This window comes from Apium graveolens, chromosome 4 (assembly GCF_009905375.1).
Source record: "Apium graveolens cultivar Ventura chromosome 4, ASM990537v1, whole genome shotgun sequence".
In the NCBI taxonomy this organism is placed as follows: domain Eukaryota; kingdom Viridiplantae; phylum Streptophyta; class Magnoliopsida; order Apiales; family Apiaceae; genus Apium; species Apium graveolens.
The window spans coordinates 309,042,421-309,070,242 of record NC_133650.1 but is presented as its reverse complement, the minus strand read 5'-3'; the positions used below and the strand labels follow the sequence as shown (position 1 = coordinate 309,070,242).

The 27,822-nt window shown below is 33.8% G+C and overlaps 1 protein-coding gene across 1 annotated transcript; it reads right to left on the bottom strand.

Moving 5' to 3' along the window:
- Positions 1 to 295: 295 nt before the first annotated feature.
- Positions 296 to 25,992, bottom strand: LOC141721664 (transcription initiation factor TFIID subunit 1). Its single transcript, XM_074524679.1, has 22 exons — positions 25,785 to 25,992; positions 25,607 to 25,688; positions 23,729 to 23,835; positions 22,609 to 22,671; positions 22,361 to 22,406; positions 20,241 to 20,495; positions 19,501 to 19,616; positions 18,630 to 18,798; positions 17,230 to 18,325; positions 16,341 to 16,543; positions 15,931 to 16,168; positions 14,349 to 14,685; positions 13,454 to 13,663; positions 13,155 to 13,244; positions 11,150 to 11,356; positions 9,100 to 9,306; positions 5,488 to 5,974; positions 3,318 to 3,508; positions 3,100 to 3,216; positions 2,918 to 2,974; positions 1,833 to 2,834; positions 296 to 1,038 (listed from the first exon to the last, which is right to left on the bottom strand). Exons 2-22 carry the CDS (start codon positions 25,656 to 25,658, stop codon positions 682 to 684), a joined length of 5,607 nt encoding a protein of 1,868 aa, XP_074380780.1. The 5' UTR covers positions 25,659 to 25,688; positions 25,785 to 25,992; the 3' UTR covers positions 296 to 681.
- Positions 25,993 to 27,822: the final 1,830 nt, after the last annotated feature.

Sequence of the window (27,822 nt, the reverse complement as noted above, 5' to 3'; positions counted from 1 at the left end):
CCCAATTAATCACCGAAAGGTTACTCAACCGAACAATACCGATTTAACCGAAAGGTTACTCAACTGAACAATACCGATATCGAACAATGGTTTTAATGTATAACCATAATCTCTATATTCTATTATACTGAATAATAAATAGCCTTGCAACTTTAAGACAAAAAATTTAATAATCATCTTTCTAACAAAAGTGTGTTTCTAATTACTTGTCATTCTCAACTTCAAAAGCATGCCTGTTTATAACTTTTTTTTCTTCTTGGTCACTAAAACATTAATTTGAAGTACCACAATTGGGTTATGAAATTAGAGGGAATTTATATATGACCAACATACTGAAGGATCTAATATCTAACTCTGATACATAATTTATACAGAGTCCAAACAATACCAGCTGCTGAGCCTGGGGCATAATTTCCTATCTATAAAAGCATAACTATACAAACAGCGAAGGCCACATTGTAACAAGTTTACGGAACAATTGGTCTGGTATTTTACCAGCTCGGTAGGTTGTATCAGATGCAGTCGAACAACCCAACGCTAAGATATCCATGAAGGTATCGGTGAGACTGCAATATATTCCGCGAACAGTTGCACACCGCTGGTCATCTTTTACCTCCGTTTTTTGATCTTCTGTTGTATCGCTTTCTTTCAACTTTCCATCCTACTACGGGGTTGATGACCCTAACCACTTTCAATGCCAGCTTCAGCATCTGTCAAGCTTGCATCATTTTCAATCAGTAAGTAGTCACAAAGCTCCAAAAGCTGATCTGCAAGTGGTGGAATACCAGGGTTACGCTTATCATTATAAAGGTGAGCGTTGTACGTGATTTGCCACATATCATGCCTAAATTCCTTGCGGCTCTTGTATTCCAAGTTTCTCGCTTTCTCCTTGATTGTAGAAAGATCCATCGGTCTCTTCACAATTCTATGGTAATCAGGGGCTTCCTTCCTCAATACTGGCTTCAGAAACAGATATGAAATTTCTATCTTCCCCTTGAGAATCTCAACAATGTTCTCCAAGATATTTGCCAAGCCAACCTGTAAAAAATGAAATAAAGAAAGTATGCAAATTGATTATTTTCCTCTAGTTCGGGCATAAATAAAAAATATTTGATATACAAAGAAGAAACTGTCCAAGAGAACCCAACACCTCTTGGTGTAGTGGTATCTCCCTCGCTCCCTCTACAGAAGGTCGAGGGTTCGAGGGCTTGTGAAGTGTTTAACTAACAAAAAAACTGTCCAAAGACTTCAACTGCACTACATTTAGGGAAGTAGTAAGTGTATGTAACTAAACTATTTTTGAACAATAATGATAGCTCAGAGGAGTAATAACAACTCTAAAATGACTGTTTAACTTGCTAGCAGCATTTAACAGAAAATAACAAGCAGTTTGGTTACTGACAAATTCATCAACTCAATCAAAAGAACTTGGAACAAAAATAAAAATACTATAAGGCTACAGTAGAGTATTCTTTTATTATCTGGAAAATTCATCAACTTAATCAAAAGAACTTGGAAAAAAAATAGAATACTATAAAACTACGGTAGACTATTTTTTAGTTATATGTTTTCTATAGTATTAGCTGGTTGAAATCCACAAACTACACAATAGGAGGATAGTACAGGCATGCAACCCAAGGACCAAGGAGAATTTCAATTTATACAAAGCTTATGAATTATGGTTTAAAGCTTTCTGACAAAGACACCTAAAACAACTGCGATCCTTTCTCAACTGTCAGAAGTTCGGCATGTAAAGTCATAGTCTATAATTGTACATGCAGCACAAGTAATCCGCATACTGAGCAAAATACAGAAAAGAAATAAACAATTACCTCTCCCCCTCCCCCTCTACGACGCTTTGTAGGTGGGGTATGTTCGGCACCATATCTTACCGACTCAAACACAGACTGCCTCTTTGTAGTTCGCTCCCTTCCTGGAATCCTCCTATCAATTCTTCGAGGGGGAAAGTCATCCATATAATCATCTCTAAGGTCAGTTCTTTTATTCTTCTGTTTCTTTTTCTTTGCCCTTTGAAGTTCCTCTTCCTCCCTCTCTCTTCTGATGACTTCCTCATATCTTCTAATCTCCGCTACTCTTTCTTGTTCTTCTAGCTTGATAGACTGCTCCTTCTGAAACCTCTTTCTCTCTGCATCTCTCCTCTTCTGCTCCTCTTCCCACATTCGATTGTTTTCTCTATTTTTTCTCCTGGATGCTTCAGCAAAATGGATGCTGCTATCCTGCTCTCTATAATCCTCAAAACTCGACAACTCAATAATTTTTTTGGTCTTCCGCGAGTCTAGGTCAGTGCTTTCTTCCTGGCTGATCTGGTCATTATCAATGTGTTCTTTTGGTCGTTTAATTATAAGCTTCTTACGAGGCTGTTCTCTATCCATCTCAACAGGTGGTTTTATCACAATCGATGGCTTGTGCTGTTCAACTTGGGTATCTTCAGGTCTGGTCTTGTTAGCAAAAATTATTTTATTAACTTTAAATGTAGGCCTACTTGCGGTATCTGTATCTGATGTTATTGGCATATCAGAAATCTGGGAGGTGGCTGGAGTTGCTTTATCTAGAAGCTTGTCAGTGGAGCTACATTTGACCTTTAATATCTTTGCCTTCGAAGTAGACTTGTCTTCTTCAGCAGTTTCTACCAAAAGAATTTTTGCAACGCTTTTGGGTGTGCTCTTTTTTAGTAGAGGTCTCTGCTGTGAGACAGCTGTCTTATCTAAAGAATTAAGTTTACCCGAAACCTTTTCTGTATCTCTACTTTCAGGCTGGGGTTCCGGATCTTCCCCATATTTAGGGCAATTCTTGTTGGTCCTCATGTGACCAAGCTGAAAGATGTCAAGTTAAATTTAGAAAAAATTGTACTTAATGTATGTTGAAATATAGTAAAGTTCCATATGAGAAAACACACCTGACCACAAGCTCCACATACAAAACTATCTCTTGCTGATTTTTTTTCTTTCAGAGTCTGGTGAAGACAAACACATAAGTTTTGTGGGGTTGGTGGAAGTACTATTTATTAATTTTGTTTCTATTGGACATTAGAAACAACGCAAAATAAAGTGATGCACATATACTAAAAAAGAACTATACCTTGATTCCTTCTCCTAATATTTTTACTTTTTTTAGAAAACCCAAATGTTCGATGTCAATCTTTTTCTTTGTCTTCAATTTCGTGGAGAAGCTCTTACTATTAGGCAACCTATCATCCTGCCGAAAAAGATAAGTCGTTAATTGCCATCCAAAAATCCACCTACTCTCCTAAAAGTTTAACACAGAGTCACAGACCAAAAACAACTGAATGCATGTACCTCTTTCATATCTATATTATAATTATCCTTTGCTGTGAGTCGAGGTTGAACAATAGGGGTAATTTTTTTAAACCCTGCATTGGTCTTCTTGACTCTTTCCACACTTTCAAAACCGTGTGACCCTGGAGCCTGTCTCAATTGTGGCCCACCCATTCGTATCTTTTTTTTCTTCTTCCTCTCAGCCTCATCATCTGCAATATAATTGTTATTACAGCAGGTCAATAATTCAATTAACCTTAACTTGCCAAGAAGACTACACTAACATGGAAAACATTGGTTTATAAGAAACAAACTACCAGTTGAGAAAGTTAACTCAGTCAATCATTTGGTTCGTGTGACGGGGATACAAAAAAATACAACAGGTATCCATGTTCCGGGCTAACCACTCCCCTTCACATTGTTAACTTATTTTTACTTGCAAACTTGTTTAATAATCAATTCATATTGGTGACTTATTCATACTTGGAAAATATAGTTATACTTATTTATAATCAACTCATTGCAGAGTGATATGAAAGGTCTGATATCTTCTGCTCAGTAGCATTTCCAATAAAAAATTATATCAATATACGAATGAAACAAGATGAGTAACTAGAACAGGGCATTAGAGATAAAACATGGTCTCAGTACCGAAATCAAATTAATAAGAAGGTATCAGAATACCAGAAACAGTCATTAGGGTTGTAAAAGTGCAGTTCAGCTTAACAGACAGAATCATGCAAACGTAACTGACAACTGAGCCATGTACAAGTTTCTACATGAAAATGATACTGAATAATAATTATTAAAATACAAAAAAAATAATGAGACATGTGATAGGTACATGACTAGATATAAAAGAAATTATAATCATGCATATGGCAGCGATGTACATTACAATAGAGTTCTATAACTTTTGAAGCATTTCATAAATTTGCAAATACAAAGTTTATTTTAGATTTTTATAAATGATATATATTTACATGTTTAGATTAAGATACAGTTCTCAGGCTGTAATATGCAATACTGCATTGAAAATGGAACATGTAACCTACGACAATATTGAAATAACTCAGAGCCTTAACGAGGAAACGAGAATGCCTAGAAAGTAAACTAGAATACGATAATAATAAATTTAATGCAAAAAATAAATCACGACATATACTGTAATACATTATAGATTTATAAATTATAAAACTATAAGAAAAAATATATTATGATAATGATAATACAACTAAATCAGCACATAAATTCAAAGTCAAAGTGACAAAATTTAGCAACAAAAAAAGTGAAAAAGAAATGCCCAACTAATTCAATATTCTTCATCTTCATACAACACTCAATTGTCAATTCATATAGCTTAGTACAGACTAATTAGTGACAAAGAAACAATTAAAAGATATAAGGGTGATGGCCCTTTATGGCACGAACTGGGAAAAATGGTCGAAAATAGCACAATTCAGAAAACGGCCCTTTTTATCACCTAAAAACGCAACATTAACTAGGGTTACTTAAAAACTTAACTTCATTTTGCTTTTTTGCTTTTTTTCTTAAAAATAATGCAAGTTCGATTGATGTTTCAAAAGAAGAAGAAGAAGAAGAAACGCAACATCAAAATTTCTAGTCAAAGCTGGCTTTGGTTGGTGCTATGCAGGCCCAAATATGGGCAAGCCCAATAAGAGAAGAAGCTGTCAAATGTTAACATGTAGAAACGTAAACCTCTTCCGTTTATCGATGATAATTAAGGCCATTTTTTTCAATTGTGTTGTTTGGGGCAATTTAACTTCAAGTTGTGTTAAAAAGGGGCCTTTTCTCATATTTAAAATAAGCACAAATCATGTGTAAAATTAGTGCATATAGTAAGTATATTAGTGCATGTGTGACTATCTGTTTATGTGTATTTCAGTACGTGTGTGTTTTAGTCGCCGTTTGTATGGAAGGAGGAGAAGAGGACGTGTATTTGTTGGATGAGAAAGAGGGTTGATACGAACCAGTCAAAGATAAAAGTTAACATCTGAAAAGAAGCGCGCTTCAGCTGTGCTTTTCTGCGAAGCCCCAGATATGCACAAGTAATTAGGAACGCAGGCAGTATATAATAATCCTATTTGAGCATCATTCATATACTGTATGTAAACAATAATGACAAAAATACATCAAGTAGAAAGAAACCAAACAACTTTATAATACATACCGTCCATAAGCATTCTGCATAATTCTGCTGCTTCAGCAGCCTCATCTTCAAACTCCTCTTCTGCTTGAGCTTGGGAAGAATGCCTTCTCATTTTAAACCCCTTAACACCATCAGTATTATCATGCTTGGACTCGCAATTACGCTCCTCTCCTTCTTCAAATTCTTCTGCATCCAATAGGTTTTCCAGGTCCCCGGCAAAAGAATCCAGATCACTATTTGCTTCAGTGTCGCTCTCGTTTTCTTCGCCATCAACAGCAGCAAGACTTTCAACCTGTTTATCCCAAATTTCCTGACACTTCTCCCTTGTCTGCTGCTGAAGCTGCAAAAACGACATTCGCTGCCCGCGAGCATATTTACTGATTGTAGTTGGGTCAACCTTGACACCTGCGGCAGCTTGTTCACTTGAAAGCTTGCGAATCATAGCAATTCGATGCCACCTAGTCAATTTTGCTATCTGCTCCTCAGGGATATTGAATTTAAGAAGAACCTAGATGATATCAAACTGGTCACAAATTGACGATGTCGGCCTTATTGAAGGATTATGCACAAGATATATGAAATGAGAATCATCCAAAAAAATAAAATCCTAACGCACTTGGCCACAATCAAAGCATTCTGTACATCAAATTGGTCTAGGTTCCTGTGTGTGTGTGTGTGTGTAAATATAAGAAAACAAATTTGTTATAACTGTGCCCATCAGAAGGCTTATGACAACATAGCTAACATGTACGGATGTGAGACCTTCACAATCACATTGCCTTTAATTGGCTGACAGTGTCTAGGAGAGACGTGTTAAAATGTCTAAAAGCAGAGCAGATAGTATTCCAGCTCACTGTTGACATGCTCTTAATAAAGCTAATATGTGCTATTGAGATAAGATAAGTAGGCAGGAAAATTTGTACCACTTCATTTGGCTGCATCGAGACAAACAAACATGTTCAATCCAGGACAAGGCAACAAGGATAGACAAAAACAGTAAGTCCCAATCAATAGCAGGTTCCGGAATCAACACAGCATTGCTCAGTAGCACAAAAAAATATATTCTAGTATAAAGCGAAGTTAAAAACATTACCAGCTAGTGACATTTGGAGGGTGTTTGAAGCAACACCAAAATTTAGTTTAAGTAAAAAAATATGTGTTTGTGTAATAAGTAAGAAAGTTGTACCCGTTTGGGAAATCTTAAAATAAGTAACTTATAACTTAAAATACATAAGCAACTTATAAAAAATACATAAGCAACTTATAAGTGATAAGTAGATGAAACACTTATAAGTTATATAAGTGTTTGGATAATTTACTTATATGTCAGGATTTTTTGTACTTAAATGAACTAAAATAAATAATTTTAAAATACAACTATCTTAATTCGTGAAATTTAAAATTTTAATAACATTTACAAACATATATTTCAAAACTAAAATTAAAAAAAAAAACGAAACATCAAAATAAGTTAAGAAAAAGTACGTCATCACTAACATTCAACTTATCAGCTTATAAGTTATAAATTCAACTTATAAGTTGGGTCGACAAACAATCGTCGATAAGTACTTACGGACTTATAAGTCAATAAGCCACTTATTTGGCATCACCCAAACAGGTAATACCTTATTTAATACCTTATTAAAAATAAGGTATTAAAAATCGGCTTTCAGTTGGGAGTTAATGCGAGACTTTTTTAATACCTTATTTTGTTTTTGAAATTATAATTGATGAAAGCGAACATCTTCATCCACATGTAAAACTTATAATTATTTTTAATAGCTCACAAGTTACACAACAAATTTAACGAGACATATACTTAATTTCAACGTAATTTTTTCAAATACACCCAAACATGCTCTTGGACCGAACTTTACATAAGAAAATATATCCTACATATTATTTTTAAAAATAAGCAAAATACTATTATCATATTTAAAATACTTACTTTATCGGCATATTAGATAATGTACGCTCAAGTAATTATGATGAAGAGAACTTTCATTAAGAGTTATAATTTAATAAAATATACGCATGTAATTACATTTAAAATATAAGAAGCAACACATTAATAATTAATAATTGAATTAATTCATAGTATAAATAAAACAAGCAAATGTAGAGCCCATGCAAGGATCTATTAAGAAATGAAGCTTTCATATATCAAAACTATCACTAATGTACAGTGCATTTTTTTTTTAAAAATGTAACGAGAAACCTATTTTCAATCGAATCCTCTTTTATTAATCTGAATGTACTTTTTAAACCTGATTGTTTTTCATATTATAGTATATATGCCCCTTTCCACAAAATTCCACATTTACCTCGAATTGTAAAATATTTTTAACACTCTAGGATTATTCATATTAATCATCTTTTTTAATCCAACTAATGTGCCACATACTTTACATGATTCTTTATCTCAATTCCCGTTAATTTTCGATCAACCGGATTAGTTTCTATAAACTCATCTTTTTTAGACACGGTGAGATACTTTTAACCCAATTATACTAGCTAGCTCATAGGCCTGAAGTACTGATGACTGATCTACTACCAAAATCTCAACTACTACTTTAATAGTATAGTATAGATACTGATTTAGACTCCTCCATCTGAAATTTTATAATAATTGATATACAACCATTACATTTTTAGAAATCTAAATTTTTTAAAAACCTTAATATGTTTTAACCCGATAACATTTTATATACTATCGACATCTAAATCCCTGTTTTTAACATTCCACCTTTTTTATAACCCAATTAAACAAATTTCCTCCATAATTTTAAACATTAACTTTAATCTGCAATCCTAGCCTTAAAAGCCTATCTTCTCTTTATGCCAATTATATATTTAGCTCAAATTTATTAGCGACCTATAACATATCTTTTTCAAAGATTATTATCTAAACTGCCCATATGCCAAAGTCCTGGTTACCAAAAAGTTCAAATTCAACTTTAACGGTATCTATTATATTTATAAGCACATTTTATATTTCAGCTCAATAATTTAAAGTGTTGCATAGCCAAAGTAATGACCTACTACTAAAACTCTCAGGTTCGGCTTTGATTGGACTTTTACGGTAAAGCATAAATATTCATATATGCATGTAACTCTATAAAATTATTGATTAGGAAACTAATTGGTATATGTAGTGACATAAAGGCCTTCCAAGCGAAGTGTTATCTTATTATTTTATTAACGTTTCTAGTTTTATGCGATTGACAGCTCAAGACCAAAGCTACAAAAAGGTCGAACAAAAATAATATTTACAGAGGTTACTAAATTTAATGACTGATATGCAAAGGAGGTTTTACTTACGAACTTTAAGGAATAATATTACTAAAAAAAGTTATTTCGAATCATACTTGAATTAACCAGGTCATTTTCGACTTTGTCTCTTTGAATTGTGTCGTAATTCAGGATTCTATCAGAAATGTTACCATGCAAACCTTTTGACGCATGACAGTCTGAATTAAGAAATTAAAGAATCTAGAGGTTGTAGAAGAATTCCTTTTCTCTTTCCTACTCCAATTATGTAAGACATAAACACTTTTACAAGCCACAATTTCCAAGAGCTTTCAAACATTAACACTAAGTAGATTAAGATGAACAATGATAAAGCTTGTGTACCTCCCTAGCAGCATCCATGCTCAACCTGCGTAAGTCTGCATCCGTTCCTGTAACAGTCGAGCTTACTCTACTGACAGCTGCTTTTTTCTTCACAATTGCATTTGAGACTGGTGCCTTTGGGGCAGTACGAACATAACTGAAACCTAGGCCCCGTCCTGAAGGATCACCAACGCCAGTTATTTCCAGACGCTCTATATTTTCCCTGTCCTGCGGAATAGAGAACAAGAAAACAATATTAATATTGATTTCTTACCCAAAAAAAAAAAATAGTTCAGGCAACACAATCACCTCTACTACGTTACTCGGATTCGGATTCTTTTAAAAAAAACAGGCAAGGCGACACCATCCAAATTTGGACACAAATACAGCGACACGAGAAATTTTAATTAAGCTATTTAAATTTTTATGTAATAAGAATAAATAAGAAATATAGTTTTAGTTATATTATTGATTATTTTTAAAAAAATAGATTTTTTAATATATAATTTATTATATATTATATATTGCACGTCCTCACTTCCAGTAGTCATATTTTATCGTCTTCTTCGTGTTGCCTTCTCTTTCAGTTTTTTTCTTGTTCTCCATCTTCTATATCTCATATTTTGTAATCTCTCTGCAAAAACATGATTCATCTCCGGTGATCTTCGGTTTTGATTTTTCCGGCAACTTCCGATTTCTACGGCGACGGAGAAGAAGTGGACGAATCCGGCACGTGTCCCGAGTTGTGTCGTGTCGACACGGGTAAGGCCGCCGGTATAGGCGACTCACAGTAACGTAGCTCTACAATCTAAGTTCTTGCCTGATATGCAAAACAGATAGGTCTATTGTCTTGCAACATATATTTAAAAACATATGAAGAATAAATTTCTGTCAATAGTCTTTGAAATAAATAGTTTATGATGCTATCTAGGTCAAGTAATCTCAATTCTCAAGCCTATAAATAGGCTTCTATGTTTGTATTGTAAACTAACACACACTTAAGTGAAAACCAGATAGAAAAAACAGAGAAAAGAAAAGAGCCGGAGTTCTCTCTGCATGTAAGAACCTGTAGCTATCATATATGTATAAAGCTTGTTTGTGTTTTATATTACCATCACCTGTTCATATCATTCACATCACAAGTACATACATATACACCTGGTTGTGAGGTAGAAAAATCAAAGACATTCGTCGAAAAATCCGCATTCGTCCGAAAAATCCGCATTCGAATCCGAAATAAAGCGGATATTATTCGTATCCGAAACAAAACGGATATTATCCGTATTCGAATCCGAGGATTGCGGATACGGATATAGGCATATTCGTATCCAATAATATCCGAATCCGAATAAATATATTTTATATTTAAATAATTTAAAAATATAATATATTAAATTTATAGTGTGTTTATGTGTATATACACACACACATAAATATATATTAAATATTATGTTTATACAAATGTTTTAGACATATAGAAAAAAATCATTTGAGTTCAACAACTTGAAGATAACGATTATATTGAAAAGAAATATAAAATTATTTTTTTGCAAAATCAAAATATGATTAAATCACTTTATCTCTTATTTTATTTTTTTTAAAATAAATTTTTAATTTTTTACTATTATTTTCATTTTTTTTAATTTTTAACATAAAATAAAAAAATCTGATTGAAAATCGGATTCGGTTCCGGATATTATCCGTATCCGTATAATATTCGTCGGATCCGGATTCAGATATTATTCTTTAAATATTTCCGGATTCGGATACGGATATGAATTTTCGGATCCGGATACAAATATAGGCAGATCCGTATCCAAATTATCCGTTTGACAGCCCTAGACATATATTTAAAAACATATGAAGAATAAATTTCAAGCACACATGCAACTGCATTTCCTGATTCCCGACAAGAAATTTACTCAAGACGCCTATGTGCCATTATAGCATTCTAAGGACTTACTGCATTATATTAAACATTTTTTGAGGACATTACTATACTTGCAAAATCAGTGTTTCAGCAAATAAAGCTGATACAAAGTAATGCCCGAAACTAGGTATCAAGATTTACCTGATTTGTGCAAGCAACAAAATTGCTACTTAAGTTCCATGGAGTTATTTGTAGTTCTCTCTCAATATGAGATGCGGCTGCCAAAGCAATAGCTTCATCTGGAAGCTGATTCATTGCTGAAGAAAGGCCTGTAGGAGATGTCAGCCTTGTGATTCCTAAACGTTTTAGCCTGTACAAGCCAGCTTGCATGCTTTCGTATGAACATACCTGATGCACAACCGAGTGGTTGCTATAAGATTAGTATAAAGATAAGAACAAAGTTTGAAAGAAAACACAAAACAATGTTTCCACTTCAGATGCATCTAACTGATTTAACTTATCAAGTTAGCAAACATACCCACCCAAAGCCAGGCCGTACCACAATAACATTCACAAGAAAAAGTGATGTACCTTCCGAATTATTTCTTTCTTAAGACTATAATCTAAATTAGAGAATTATAAGTTAGGGGTACAAAAGTCATACCATAGCACAAGTGGTTATTAACTACATGGAGCAAGGTATGTTTTATACAAACTTAAGGACAGTAAAATTTCATTTTTAATTTGATTGTAGACTTGCAGGCTTGCATTAATCCATTTTGTTATGCAATACGCAGACCGCCTTTTTTGTCAATTTTTACCATCGACTGTAACAGGTATGCATATGATTCAACCCTGATGTTTCAGCAAACTAATGTTGAGGTAGTTGTGAGCAACATATGGTGTCTTGGTATAATGTGAGACCATCTCCAACCCAACTCTAAATATTCACTTTTACACCATTTTGGTGTAAACCTCCTCTCCCACCCAACTCTAAATGTTACACCATTTTGGTGTGACACCAAAAGTTACACCAAATTTGGTGTCACGCTAATAAAACAAATTCCTATGTTACCCTTGTACTCATTTAATAAAACAAATTTGTTTCATTTGTATCCCATCACTTTATTACTTTTAACCTTACTTTTGTACTATAGTAATAAAATAATCTATATAGTACAAGAGTGGTGTAAAATTTAGTGTTGATGGGTTGGAGTTGAATTTAAGAATAGTGTAATGGGTTGGAGATGCTCTGACTACAGTGATAAGATCATACTTGAGATGGGTTTGGAAGATTAACGGCAAGCAACCCAGCAAAAATACTACCAGGAAAAACAAGGTAAAAGGTGAAGCCTATAATTGAGCTAATGAGGTTACAACCTTTTGTAGATATAGTTATAATACATGATTTCTCTGGAGTACTCCAGGATTGACTCTACTGTTGGTGTTTACTGGCTTCCATCAGCAGAGCATCGACTCTGAACCACCGTTCTACTGACTGATGGTTGCACACCTCCAGGATTATCTATGGGCATGTACATAGTTCCTATGCACCTTAACCTGCCTGCTACCACCACTAATACGTCCTTAAAGAAAAGAAAGCGTCCAGATCATACATAACAACTAGTTGGGTAAAAGGAAAACTTCAGGATGGCTTAACAACACCAGAGAATACTTGCACATCAAACCTTTTTCGAAACTGAGCCTAAAGATGCTGCATCAAAATACAGTCATGTACCAACAACTGGGGTTCAAGAATTGAAGCCAGCATGAGGCAACTTGGGAAGATATGTACCTCTTCAAGGTGTATTCAATAAAATACATAATCCATGAGGACATGAATATTTTTTTAAGTGGAATACTATTTTAAAAAGCATCTCCGTGTTACTTTCCAATATAAAAATCTATTTTTATTTGACTATAGTGTTTTAAACTTCTAATGGTGCCATTCCAGTTGTTTCAGCTAACATGGTAAACAAATGCTATAACTATTCATGTTTAGACACTTCTTAAAATTTTGTCCACTCTCGTTACTAAATTCTCTTATTCACTGATCTTACTCTGCCCTATCACTCGTATATATCTTCCATATTATGTCATAACAGATGGACTAGCTTTAGCTCGAGAATAAGAGGAGAGGCACACTCAAAATTGACAAAATATCCCCTAAGAAGAAACACAGGTAAAACCAATCGATAAATCTTACATCTTCTGGCGTTACCATCCTTCTCAACTGCTCCTCCAGAGGAATGCGAAAATTGCGTCTCATCACCCAAAACAGACCGTTCGATTGCTTCTGCAAAGATTTACATGCACACTAAGCATCCAGAACAATTGCGAAAACATAGTAATATATGAAACCTTGGCAATTTACAAATCCCTTCCAAGGTGGTAATGGTTTAACATTCTTGTCTTCTGGCTCTTTTCATGAAATAATTTAAGAAAACTTTGAAAGTAAGAACGTGGGGGATAGAATTCAAATATGGAAAGTAAAGGCATCAATACCTGAAAGTCAGCACAATGCTTTAACCTTTTGCGAAGAAGGGCTTCATTCATATTAGGGAATTGGGCAGAGAGCTCATCCACTCGGATCGAGGGGCGCAAACCACGTTTTTCAATAGCACGAAATTCACGATATAAATACACCAATAATCTGTTCATAGTATACGTCTGAACACCCTTGGAAGCAGGAGACATTACCTCAACATGTGGTTCCTACAGATGAAAACCGCAAACAAATTTTACCACGAAACTCGAAGTTTCCAATTAGACCAAAATTTACGATAGAAAGGGACTCTCATAACGCAGGTGGAGAATCACATAAAACTTTAAAAGTGTATTTCCCTAAAATAAGTGTATTTTGCCAAAACATTAAAGATTAAAGACTAACCATACATGCATGTATGTTTAACATATGTTCAGCGTGAAGTACCAACAGTTAAATCTAAGACACCTAGCCATATTGTCAAGTTGACTACAGAACTCGGCAGATTAATATTTTTGTTCACATGTTAACTTTTAGGGCTCACCCTAGATATATTATCAAATAGCACAAGTAATGTCCTAGGTAGATAATACATGCAAAAACAAAGCTGTCCTCTTCCAAATATAACTGAGAATCTCAGGAATGCTGCACATAACTCTAATCCTAAACAAGGCAGAATAAGATAATCCCAGATTATCATCGAACTCACTATGTACTCACTATGTACTTCTCTATATATCGAAGGAACCAAAGTAATTTGAGAATGTCTATCAAAGATGCCAGTGGTCCAACAACAATCCCTTATATTGATAAACACTCATGGTCGTCTGAACACCACTGTTTGTAAAAAAAACAGATGCACTCTGAAATAGATTGATAGTATACAATCCAGGAATTCAAAAGTATCAGTATAACCTGTTGCCCAACAACATCAATTCTGTCAATTCGTCTTATGGAGAGCTTTCCCTTTGGAGATCGAACCAATAAAAAGTCGGTTGACGATACTTTATGTGGAAAAATGGGAGCCCTGTACATATTGGTTTCTATACATGACTGGCTACAACTAGCTCTTATATCTCCAAGAAAAGGAGATTTATCAGATGGGTCAAGGGTGAGAAGATTCCCCAAACCGGTACTTCCACTCCTCAAGGAAATTCCAGTTTGGTCACCCGTGGATGATTTCTGGTAGTAAGTGCATAGTCTAGCACCCATCCCGGCATTTCCAATTAGTAAAGGTCTTTCTTCACAGTACCTGAATCAAGAGAATGAAATTAGATCTTATAAAGAGATATTCACACAAAACAAAACTTATCATGAACAGGACATAAAAGAACTGTTGAGATATTTATAGTTCAAGAAACTAATAAGATTAGTGATGACCCTGGATATGAAGCCGACACCAAGGCCACAAATACCCAAATCACGTAGTAAGAGCAATCCAGTTCAGTTAGAAGCATGAAAAAGATAACTACAAGGCCCTAAATATGAGTTTATATTATATATTGGGTTTACCGTTTAAGTATTAAAACTAAGTATTGAAAACCAAGTACCAAAAAAAGGTACTGTACTGACCGACTACCAAACTTCTTATGCTTAGGCATTAATAATATAGTACTAGCTTATAGCTCGTGCAATGCACGGCTTATATTTTTTTAATATTTGTTATCTTTTTGTTTGTATTTTACCAAATAATTTTCAATTGAAAGAAAATAATTATTAAAAAATATCAAGAATAGAGTTCCAACCCCAACCCCATATCAATTTAAACCCATAGAGAAACTTCTAAGAAAAGCTGCATAGAGAAAACGAAAACAAGAAACGGCACAACAACCAGCAAGTGTAGACAACATGAATAACACACAACTTGTTGCTCTATAGTCATTTGTAAAACCAAAATTAGCACACAAGTTAACATAAGTTAAATAACAGTATTAAAAAATCATAACCAGCCTCATTCTTCTTAAATGTAAATCATTTTCTTCATACATATTATGAGAGGGTGTTGGTATTGAAGTAGGTGCATATCACAGAAAGACTCAAAAATCATAATAATACTTTGGCATAAGAATAATCGTTGAAGCTGGTGACTCCTCGTGTTAGTACACTTTTCCACTTCTACATGTTAGAAGACCACCAAGGGAATACTAACTTCATCAACAAATAATAGAGAATCTAGAACATTCCACATGTTAAGACATAATTAAAGTTTAAAAGCGATACTAAATGCAATCAATATTTGATGAATACTAAATGCAGTCAATAATCGATATTTTGGCGAATCGTTGAAGCTGGTGACTCCTCATTTTAGTACAATCTTCCACTTCAACATGTTAGAAGACCACCAAGAGAATACTAACTTCATTAACAAATATTAGAGAGTCCAGAACATTCTGCATGTAAAGACATAATTAAAGCGATACTAAATGCAATCAATATTTGGTGAATACTAAATGCAGTCAATATTTGGTGAATTGGCAGTAAGAGTTCGGAAACTTACTCCATTAAGAAAACATGGCCATCTTTGACAGAAAGATCAGCTTTTCTCTTAAATGCTCCAGGTGGACGCAACGACTTGTTCTCACCAGGAACTTTTTGTGCCCTTGGCAACAAATGTATTTTAGTACGAACAAGATGCAACAAAGAGTTGGGCCTAACATTTTGCAGAGCAAGAGATTTCTGGTCATCGAGTTCCACCCCACAATAAAATATCTTTACTGCCTCCGTTGGTTTAAAATCTAAAGTACAAACATGAAGAGTAGAATGATAAAATTGAGAAGTTTAAAATTATCGATAAAGCTTTAATTAAAAAATTATGAACCAAAAAGTGAAAGAGCTAAATGTGTGTCAAAGTTATAGAGACGGAATTATATAGGCCGTAGATTCTAAAGTGCATGGCGAATCACTAACCCAGCTTTTTGGAGGCTTTTGCCTTAACAGAAGAAACGGTCTCCTCGGCATCAACATGAAGTTTACTGCCTTTCCCACCCAAGCTCTTAAGTATAATTTTCATTGATCCTTGCGTAGGTAATTTTCCTTGTTCCTTGAGTACAACCTCATTGTCATGCGGATACCATAAAGCTTTTGGACGATGAAAATTGGCAATATCTTTACTGCAAAAGTAATAGATAGGACTCCAAGTCAATACAGGGAAAATTCAGGCAGGTAATACTCCAAGTCAATTCAGGGAAAATTCAAGCATATATCAAGTTACTAATTAAAATCATGCAGTAATATCTTCACGGGAATAAAAGAAAGAAATACGTAAAACTCCAAGAAAAACATGTATGAGATCTCTGAACCACACGAATGCAGCGTAAGGGAAAAATTGATGCAGGAAAAAACTTAACAGTAAAAATTGGCAACAGTGAGTATCAGGGACTATACAATTCAAAATATAGTTGTGACAAGGCAAATGACTGGATGCGGAGAACATAGATTCCATTGAAGTGGACAATGGAAGATAATTGTAAGGATATCAGATAAATGATCAAATCAGAAAGTACGCTATTGGTAGTAAGGTACGAATGGCAATTCAACAAATAAACGAGTCTAGATCTGTTTAGACTCGTTCACCCAGAAGAAGCTACATAGCAATTCATAACATACTAATATTACATACAGGGGATATCAATCTTGTTTTTTTGTTTTGCTAACACTAGTTTACCCTACAAAAATACTGGGTAATAAAATCCAGCGAAGAAAAAAAAACCCACTATCAGACTAACCACTACCAAGTCAAAGAGCTACTAAAACATGTAACGTAGAAGTACTATAAAAAAAATTTACTCTATCTTACTTGCTTAGCTTTGCCTTCATTGTCTGCAGCTTAAGTCCGGGTATTGAATGCAAAACTTTGACACCATGAGCAGTTCGCTTTTTTGAATGTGATTTTAGCTGCTGAGAAGATTTCCTACTTGAGTAAAATTTGTCATTAGATATATTAAACGACTCCCCAAGTAACGCTCCATGCCCACTCATCCCAACCATATCACCGTTGGTGAACTTCACAGAACGAGAAATGACCATAGCCCCTGCGTGGCGCTTAAGATGCTTACCATCCTTATCATCTAAAATCTCAAAAAGCATTTGTTCATCCTGAAGATCAAGTATGAGCTTTGGCTTCGTCGTCGATTGATATGGTTCCCAGATTACATTGTCTAACCAAGACCCTTCCAATAAGTCTTTATTAAGCAGAGTCACCTTGTTATAAGACTGTATGGCATCACGCTGCCCCGCCTCTTCAGTGGTACTGTTTTCCTTTTTACCATCTGAACCTGTTTCAAGCCGAGACTCCAACCTCAGAAGTTGAGGATGAAATTCTCTTTCTGATGAAATAAAACCCGAAAATTTTCTAGAGCCGAAGGGCTCCACGGAAACAGGATAACTTCGCTGGAAAGTTATGTTATCTGTCTCATCCGTTTCCATCTGCAGCTCTTGATAAATATTTTGCTCCTCGGTATTAGACTCCAAATTTTCAGCAACTAAAGCACCAGAGTCAGGTCCAGAGATCTCTAAAGTCTCTGCAAAACGGTCACTTAATTCTGGGGAATTGTCCCAAATAATTCTATCTTCCCAGTCCTGCTGTTCGAGCAAATAAAGTTCCGGGGAGAGAGATGTGACCTTTTCTGAAAATGGATCTATTGCAATATCTCCTTTCATCGGTTCATCACTAAGACAAGTGTCTCTCCGATTCTGAGCAACTTCAGAAGCCACTGTACCGAGATGCTGAACAAATTTTGATGTTTCCGGATCTGATTCACCATCTTCAATGGCTAAGTTTTCATCATTTACATGTGTCCGACACTTCCAGGTAAAGCCTTGGCATAATCCCTTGAGAAATGTCTCGTCATCTCCTTCAACGACATCAGCAGTACCCGCGGACATGTACTTGTCTGGAAGAGGGAAAAACATCTTTTCATAACACTGAATACATATATAAACATGATGTCTTCTTCAGGTCCGATTCCACAATGATAAAATCAAGCATCACATTTCCCTCGAACAATATTGAAGTTCAAAAGCTTGCAAAAAGGCACTTCTATATCATTTTGATTGAGTTACATTTCAGTTAAAATGTTTCTGAGCACAGATTAAGGAGGTAAACAAACATCTAGAGAAAACTGTTACATACTGTGCGTGTGCGGCTCAACAAAAAAGCCAGGTAGACATTTTAACTCAGAATTAAAAATATATTACCTTTGGGAACCGAATACCTACATTCCCTCTTTTCTGATTTCTTCGAAGACTTGTGGATACCAAAAATTTCAGAAAAACGTAGAATTACGGCTCCATCCTCTGTGTATAAGATCGGAAGTGGAGTCACATTCTGTTTATTAACAGGCTCTTCCGGAATATCAGGTTCTTCCTGAAAATGACCGAAACAGCATTGCACTTTATGAATATAAGTAGAGATGGAGAAAGTACAATTTTGTGGGTGACGCAGGACAAATGGCAAATAGTGGTAAGCATTCAATAAGGGTACAGTTGCATCCAGACGGATAAAACTAGAATAGAAGAACAATTACATTGCATAATTCACATAATTCTCTTGTAACTCGGAGCAAGCCACACATTGTGGAATAAGCCTTTAAATAATTACAAGTGGGATTACAGTTTTTCAAACCATAAAAACCAAAAATTAGTATTCACTTGATGGACAAACAAGACAAAAATCAGTATTCACTTAATGGACATACAAGATTGAAATTAACAGATTTTTAATGTATCATGTCTTTAAACATAGGAATAAAGATGAAAAATCAATGCATGGATAAACACAACTGAAATGAACAAGATGTGAGATCATTATATCTTTATACGGGAGAAAAAGTGAACATTTTATCTTGAATATAGCATTTCTCACAGGAATATCAATTTTTTTCTTCTAAGCATTTACCATGTTTGGTATAACAAGTAGATGAAGAAGATCTATTAGGCAGCAACTTTAAACATGAATTTTATCATGTAGAAGCCAATACGGGACCCATAATTAACTACAACATAAAGACCTTGACAATATAGAAGAATAAGTAGAGACCCAAAATACAGTTTAGACCTATTTACCAACCTTGAGAAAATCTTCCAAATAGGGAGTCAGTTCTTCAGTTTCAGAAGCACCATTGACTATATCACCCTGTAGAGAGTCTTCCCCTTGAGAAAGCACTACAAGGTTACCACCATCACCTAAGATTGATAATTTTACAAGTCAAAATAAAAATTAAAAAAGTAATACGTAGTAAATCATATTTGATGACTGATCCTGAGCCAAAGCAGAAAATTTATCGCTAATGGGGTAAAGCAGCACTATAGGACAGTAGTTCCAACTTCCAACACACAATAGTACAACAAACTGAATCAGAACCATTTTATTCAGAAAGTGCACTAGTCCAACCACTACACGTTCAGGTGCCACCGCTAAAGACCCCTTACAGAAAAAACACACCACGGGACCTATATATGCACCTATCTTATGCACGAACATACTGATATCAATTACAAATATATCATGGTTATCCGAAAATACTCATACAATTCAGAAGACCTGATAATTTAATAGAACATTCATGAAGAGTCTACCATTAGTCAGAGTCTCCAATCAGCTGACCTATTATATTGAAGAAAGGGGTATAAAACTCACAACAAAATGAAAATATTAATTTGTGATCAATTAGCCAATTCACATATATCATGATAAAGATAATTACTTGCCCATATTTTTGTATGAGCATACTTATATACACTTATTTCTGAATTAAAAGGATCTGATCTACTATTGAACCAACTATATTTGGATCGCAATAATGAAACCTGTTAAGGGAGCAGTTTCAAATTCAGTATTGTTTTCATCAGCCTCGGTTTCCTTTTCAGATTCCTCCTCATCATAATTCTCATCATCAAACACAGAAGTTACAGCCTTAGCAGAAGATGCTGATCCTTGAGTAGAGATATAATCCTTTTTTGGCAATAAATTGTCCTCCTCTGTTATAGCTTGGACCTCAGGTCCTTCATACTGTTCCTCGATGTCTTCATAGTCCACCGCATCTTCAGCCTTCTCATCGTAATCTATTCAAGAAAAAGCATACGGCAAGAGATCTTGAAGTTACTGATTATATGAGAATAAAGTTTCTTTAATTTCAGAAGGCAATTAAGTTGGAACTCAATAAAACACCGAGCAAAAACACAATTAATCGAGGTAATAGAACTATTGTGTACAGGAGAAAATAAGTAAACATACGAATAGCAAATTAATCCATTTGAGACCTTCCAGATATCGACTCTGTTTGCTACTAATTATGTTTCCTTTTTTCCCAAAATGACAAGGGTTTGCTCAAATAGCAGAAATCAACATAGCATGTCAATTTCCAGTAAAAAATTGAAGGTATCGCTGACACTATGAGACTTTGTCTCCGCTTCTCAATTATACATGGAACTTGTACTTGTACATCTGTGGTACTGCTGAGGCAATGAACTGATGTTCCCAGAACCTAACCAACTCTGAATTGATATAAAAGGGTACATCATTTAACAAGTTTACCAAAAGAGCCTTCATTTAGAGGCGATTAATATACTAAATGGTTTAATTAAGGAATACTCTACTGTGTTACATGTACGTTGCAGAAAAAGTGTATCTCCATATAGTGTATCAGTTTATTTATTGTGCTGATTCAGGTTGGCTATTCTCATGCAAAGGCCTTCCTTGTGTATGCTGAAAATCTCTTGACAACGACATTTATACATGTTCTTAAAATATTACTGCTTTCCATTTATATTGGGGCCACTGAAATGAGTAAAATCAAAGGTTCTATACATGTCTGTATTGCAGCAGTGTATCCAGACTCCAGGTGTGATGAGGAGTCTGCGCACTAATGAAAACATTGTGTATGGGAACTTGGTGAGTCGAGATACAAAGACTACAGTACACAATTCTACCCAGCACCGTTGATAGGGAACATAAGTCAAACCCATCTATAGAAATCATACTTCTATATGTTCATGAACAGAAATTAATTGTATTCTATACCGAAAGATTTGATGTAGTCTATTAATTCAAGAAAAGTGTGAATTCAGGATAGATAAAAATATCTGAATTGGTATTAAAACATAGCCATTGTTGTTGTTCAGTGCATATTCTAGATAGTTATTGGTGTTTCACATTCCACGTCAATTGGTAATATTCGTTTATAAAAGAAAAAAGGTAATGCTCCCACCCACCTGACCAATAGATATATACTTCAATACCAATGAGAAACTAGTTTATGTCTAAAACAAGGCTTTGCTTTAGGGATACAATTTGTGTTATTTGTTAGGGCTTCCAATTTCCATATTCAGGTTTTGTAGTTGTTCAGCATGCTTATTCTGTTTATCATACCCAATCTCTTCTTCTTCGTAACTTCCAGATTATTACAAAAAGCATAAAAATTCAGTTTCTGGTAAAATCTTTGATTCTCAATGCAAACTTAGAAACTTGAACAATTAGCAGTCTTAAAAGTTATAATTCCAGCAACCACACGACAGGAACTAGTGGTCACAATAAGGGACCGCCGAACAGTGCATCTTTCTCGTGCATCATAGATATCGCATAAATTAATTGCAGTGTACATTTCAATAATTGATTTGCACAGAGATCCCTCGATGAGTGCAAGGATGCAAGTGGATTCAATCTACTATCTAACTATTGATATGATTGATTAAACCTAAAGTGCATATGTGGCTCTTAATGATTTTAGTTCCACTTATTTAATCTTTGCACCAATTGTAGATATCTCATGAAATTATGGCATGGCGGTAGGCTTCGATAATATAAAGTGTCAATGCCAAGAAAGAACATAAGACGACAGAAGTTTACGATTTTAGACACAAAAGGATACCTATAAACAATAGTAAGTGGAAACATATTTGAGATTGTTCCTCACACAGAAAGAATTTACCTTGTTCAGTTGCATCTGCAGATGTATGTACAGATCTTACTGACAACTAAAAGATAACAAAAAAAATGTATAAGCAACTAAAAAAGAGGAAGATATTAAGTCATAAACTAAAAAAATATTTGTATTATTAATACTGATAGTGAAACAAATAAGAGGATTACAAAACTATGGGCTAGTTGCATTAAAAATAGCATTGCTCATTTATTATACAAACTGTAGGTGAAGATATTCAAACTAGACTACCATACATTTATATCCGTCAATGATGAACCAAGTTTGTCAGCCAATGCACCAAGATGCTCCTTTGCCTCCTAATAAGCAGAACAACAACATTAGCATGTCACTTAATCATCTTAGCCAGGCTGATTATTAACTAAATATCAACGAGATTTCCCAAAAATACTTAAATCTAATTTACAGGGAATTTCATAAAATGCTGAACATTTGATTAAAGAGCAACTACAATCAAAACTGCATGTGGTGAAAAGCACCTTACAAGTATAAACGAAAAGAAAACATTGCTAAGTGATTACCACTCACCATAATAGTTGCATGCCGTGTTGATGAAAGAGCTAAATTTCCATGAACTAAGAGTACCAACCGGAACATAAAAGTATAGGCTATTGTGATTCTAACAACAAAACACTTAATATAGTGGATTTTTCTTGGCGAGATGAGAGAAAATTGATCTCAACGAATAGAGTGACCATAAACTTTACATAGGTTAAATTTATTCAAAATCGGTTTAACATGATGATGTATATCTAGACACATTTATTAAATAATATGCTTAACAACAATCTTATTCAATAGCTTAATTACCTCGATGCCAGGCAATTTATAAATATTATATAAATAACGACGTGATAAATTATTCTCCTCAAAAGTTCTAATTTTTATAATGCCAAATGAGAACTTCTTTGAGGTTATTACTTCAAAGGTTGACTGGAATTTTTCGCAATGGTATCAGCAAAATACATTTCAAATATCTTCTACAGACTACAGGAGCAACTTATTATGTGAATACCATGAAGATATGGGACCGATGACAGACAAAATTAAGACCACTGATCTCCCACATATCTATAATAGCAAAATCACACACTTAGTCAACTCGATAGTTCGAACTAATCCCGGGAGAACTATCAGCATAAACTGACGCCCAATGATTCTGCTTCAAATTCATGTTGGCCTATATTCTACTTCTGGACAAAATTTGACTGAAGGTACATATTATCAATGTGATCAACATAAAGGTAAAGTATAGTCGTGTGCATATAAATAGTATACTGAATTTCAGTCTAAATAATTTAGGTCAGTAAGAAAACCTATAACAACATCAGCATACATAATTAGGAAAAAGTTTACCTCATCTAGGTAATCAATGTCAAGATCACCAGCCCCATCTACATTTCCGAACATAAATCCTAAAAGACGGTTACCCCCTTCAGCCTCTTCATATTCGTCTTCATCATCTGTGGGATAAAAATTCAGGAACCTTAACGAGATAGTATAAATCATAGGCAAATTCTAAAACTGTAAAAGATATATTTTATTATACATGGTAAATCTATTGGAATGTATCACCCATCTCTACGCATAGCAAAATCACTAGGAGCCAGTTCCCCTAATTCACAACTCCATTAGAACAGCATAATAATGTTAAATAAATGGTCAAACATTTTTCTTGACCACGTGTTAACTTTAGACAAGATCATCATTCATCACCATGTATATTATTGAGCATCCCAACACCCTTCTTATAAATTCACTAGAAATTTCATAGCATAATATTAGGGAATACAATTCGTCGTATTACTCAAACAAGCATTTAAAATATGCCTGCACATTTGTCCAGATTTCAAATCGAATATAAGAATAATTATTGAAGAATCATATAATGGGTATGCACCACTAGTGTAGTAGGACAGATAATATACAGAAACAAAACAAATCTTTCCAATGCCAAAGCCACCTTTGTGGCTGACTGGGAAACGGAACGCACTAAACTTACGATCATACATATATCTTTATTACAATAACTACATTAGCATTTTGACCTCATAACCTCATTCAACTTAATTAAGTTACAGAACATCTTAAATTTCTGGCCACATTAAAACCAACTTTACACTCTGCAGTTTTCCGCCCCTTATCCTCCCGAATACCCAAGAAAACAAAAGAATTAATAACTAAAAAAAGCATACTTTAAGCTAAGTTTGCCAAGATTGAACCCGAAAATCCCAAATTCATCACCCATCAAACTGCAAACAACTAGAAAATCGAGCAATACTACACCTTTTCATATACTCAAATGCTAGATTGCCAACTTATTAAAGTATTCTAATTTTTCTACAGCACGTGACAAAATCAAATCACAAAAAAAAACATTTTTCGTAAAAATAACTGACCCTCAAATCAAATCACAAAAAAAAACATTTTTCGTAAAAATAACTGACCCTCCGAATAATATTAAAATAACTACATTCAAATTTGACCTCATTCAACTTAATTAAGTTACCAAACATCCTAGAAACCAACTTCACACTATACACACTTCACTCCTTTTCCTCCCGAATACCAAGAAAATAAAAGAACTAATAACTAAAAAAAGACTTTTAGCTAACTTTACCAAGATCAAACCCAAAGATCCAAAATTTATGTAACTTTTACACCTTTCTCCATATTCCACTCCCAGACTGTCACATTATTAAGGCATTCCAATTTTTTCACAGCACTTAACATAAAAGACAACATTTTTCGGAAAAACCACTGACCCTGCAAAAAATATTACAATAACTACATTCAAATTTTGACCTCATTCAACTTAACTAAGTTATCAAACATCCTACATTACTGACTACATTAAAAACCAACTTCACACTACGCAGTCTTTGCTCCTTTTTCTCCCGATTCCCGAATACCCAAAAAACCAAAAGAATCAATAACTAGAAAAACCATACTTTTAGCTAAGTTTGCCAAGATCAAACCCAAAGATCCCAAATTTAACACTCTACTTGCCTCAAACAACTAGAAATTTTTAAATTCTAAAAATTTTACACCTTTGTCATACATTCCATTAGTATAATGACAAATTATTAAGGCATTCCGATTTTTCCACATCACATAACATAATCAAATCACAAATAAAGACACCATTTTTCGAAAAACAAACTGACCCTCGAAAAAAAATTGCTACAGTTCATCAAAAAAAGTTAAATTTAAGCTAACTAAAAAGTGAATTACCTTCATCACGAGCATCTTGAGATGTACTACAACTCCCTTGCTCTAACCCCATCTTTTAATTTATTTATTTTAATTAACAACACTGCAATTCAAATAAAACCCATTTAATTAACTAGCTAATTTGGTACAAAAATACAAAATCTTGAATTATAGATACATGTATACGAAGAAAACAAACCTGGGTATTTCGAGAATTGTGATGAATTGCCCTAATTTGAATACAAGAATTCAAGAATTGATGGGTGGTTTCTGATTGGGAGAGATTGAAGAAGCTGGGAATTTGTTACTGGGAGAGAAATCTTGGAGAGCAGAGAGAGAGAAGAGAGGGCTAGCGAGAGAGATTTAATTTATTTATATATACGAGAGAGAGAGAGAGAGAGAGAGAGATTGAACGAAGTGCAGTACATGTATAGCGGTATATATAGAGAAGGGAGGAGAGCTAATCACAATTCTTGTGTGAATAAAGGCGGTTTTTTTATTATTATATTAACAAAATTAATAAATAATTTATTTCATTTAATTTAAGTTTATTCGATATTCTAAAAATCTCCTATTCAACTAATTAATCACCTACAAAGTATCCGACCGATTCAATTTTTGAAATCCGATTAATTTTTACGAATTTTCTTTATTGAAGTATATATAATTATTTATTAAAATTAAAATACTATATTAATTTAAATATGAATAAGTATAGAAATTATGATATAATAAATATATTTATTAATAAATAACTAATATAATGATAATAATATATTAAATATAATTTCAAATTATAATACATCTGATTTTTACTCCGATTGATCTTTCCAATTAATTCTCAATTTTTAATTAATTCTTATAACCTTTTAAATATTTAGAAAATTTAACTTACCGACTAATGATCTTCACAGGACTCGTAACAAACTTCAAATTATTTTTTTGATAATATGCTAGGCTAATTTATTGTTACGAGAAATGTTATAGTTCACGAAAAAAAAATTAAATTTTTTTCAAATGCTCAGTTGTAACATGTTCTTATTATTATTATTATTATTATTATTATTATTATTATTATTATTATTATTATTATTATTATTATTATTATTATTATTATTATTATTATTATTATTATTATTATTACTATCTTATGAATAATATATGGATCCTTAGTATATATATTATATAAATTAACCAAAATACGCCAATTTTGAATTTAACTATCCAAAATATCTCCATCAGTGAACTAGAGATGCACAAAAAATTCATCAGACCGGATTTTATCCGCACTTTAAAAAATCCGATTTTTTTGAAAACAAATCGGGTCGGGCTATTTTAATAATCGGGCTAGACCGGGTCGGGCTTCCTAAAAAATAAAAGACCCATTTTAGGCCCGCGGGGCGGGCTGAATCGGGCTGTACCGGCCTTTTTATTTATATATTAAAAATTATTTTAATATTTTATAACTCGAATTATGAGTAGTTTAAATACCATAGAAATTAATATTTTTTAATATATTAGATAGAGTAGTTCAGACATCGAAATAAATAATTATTTTTTAATATAAGATATAAATAATCATATATACCTTAATTTCTTACAATATGATATTTTAAAAATCATAAAAAATATTGTATATGTTCTAATTTTATATAAAAAATTTGGTTTTTCAATCGGGATTTTCAAAAAATCCAGGTTTTTATCCATGCCGAATCGGGCTTTTATCCGGACTTTTTTAGATCCGGGCTTTGTTAAATCCGGATTTTTTGGGTTTCAGGTCGGGCCGGATTTTCGAGAAAAGAGAAGGACCGCGGGCGGGGCCGAACTGGGCCGGGTTTTTTCCGGATCGGACTTTTCGGGTTTTTTTCCACATCGGATCATATCGGATTTCGGCTTTCAGATTTTTGGAACATCTCTAGCATGAGCATTGTCCAAAATATTTACAGAGTACACATAAATAATATTTATGGAGGACGCATAAAGATAATGCATATTCAAGTTTTTAAAAATTAATAAGGATTCAACATGCTTATTCACTTTTATTTTCCATTTTTATGAAAATGTATATGCATGTCCCATATTATAAGTGTTTCGTGGGTATTTTAGGCGGAATATGCCGCCTTTAAGTATTTTGCCTAATTCAACCTGCGAAACTGGGTATTTTGGTACGAAATCTGGATATGTACGAATCCCACCAAGATTTCACTCGAGTTATGTAGTAATATTTGTAACTTATT

Bases quoted from the DNA above. Each gene is read 5' to 3' on its own strand.
- LOC141721664 (XM_074524679.1), bottom strand. From the start codon at position 25,658: ATGGGGTTAGAGCAAGGGAGTTGTAGTACATCTCAAGATGCTCGTGAT. The intron at 18,326-18,629 runs GTAATATATTTT...TCCCTCTTCCAG, and splicing joins TAGGTATTCGGTTCCCAAAG to ACAAGTACATGTCCGCGGGT. The intron at 1,039-1,832 runs GTAATTGTTTAT...CATTTTTTACAG, and splicing joins GTAGAGGGGGAGGGGGAGAG to GTTGGCTTGGCAAATATCTT.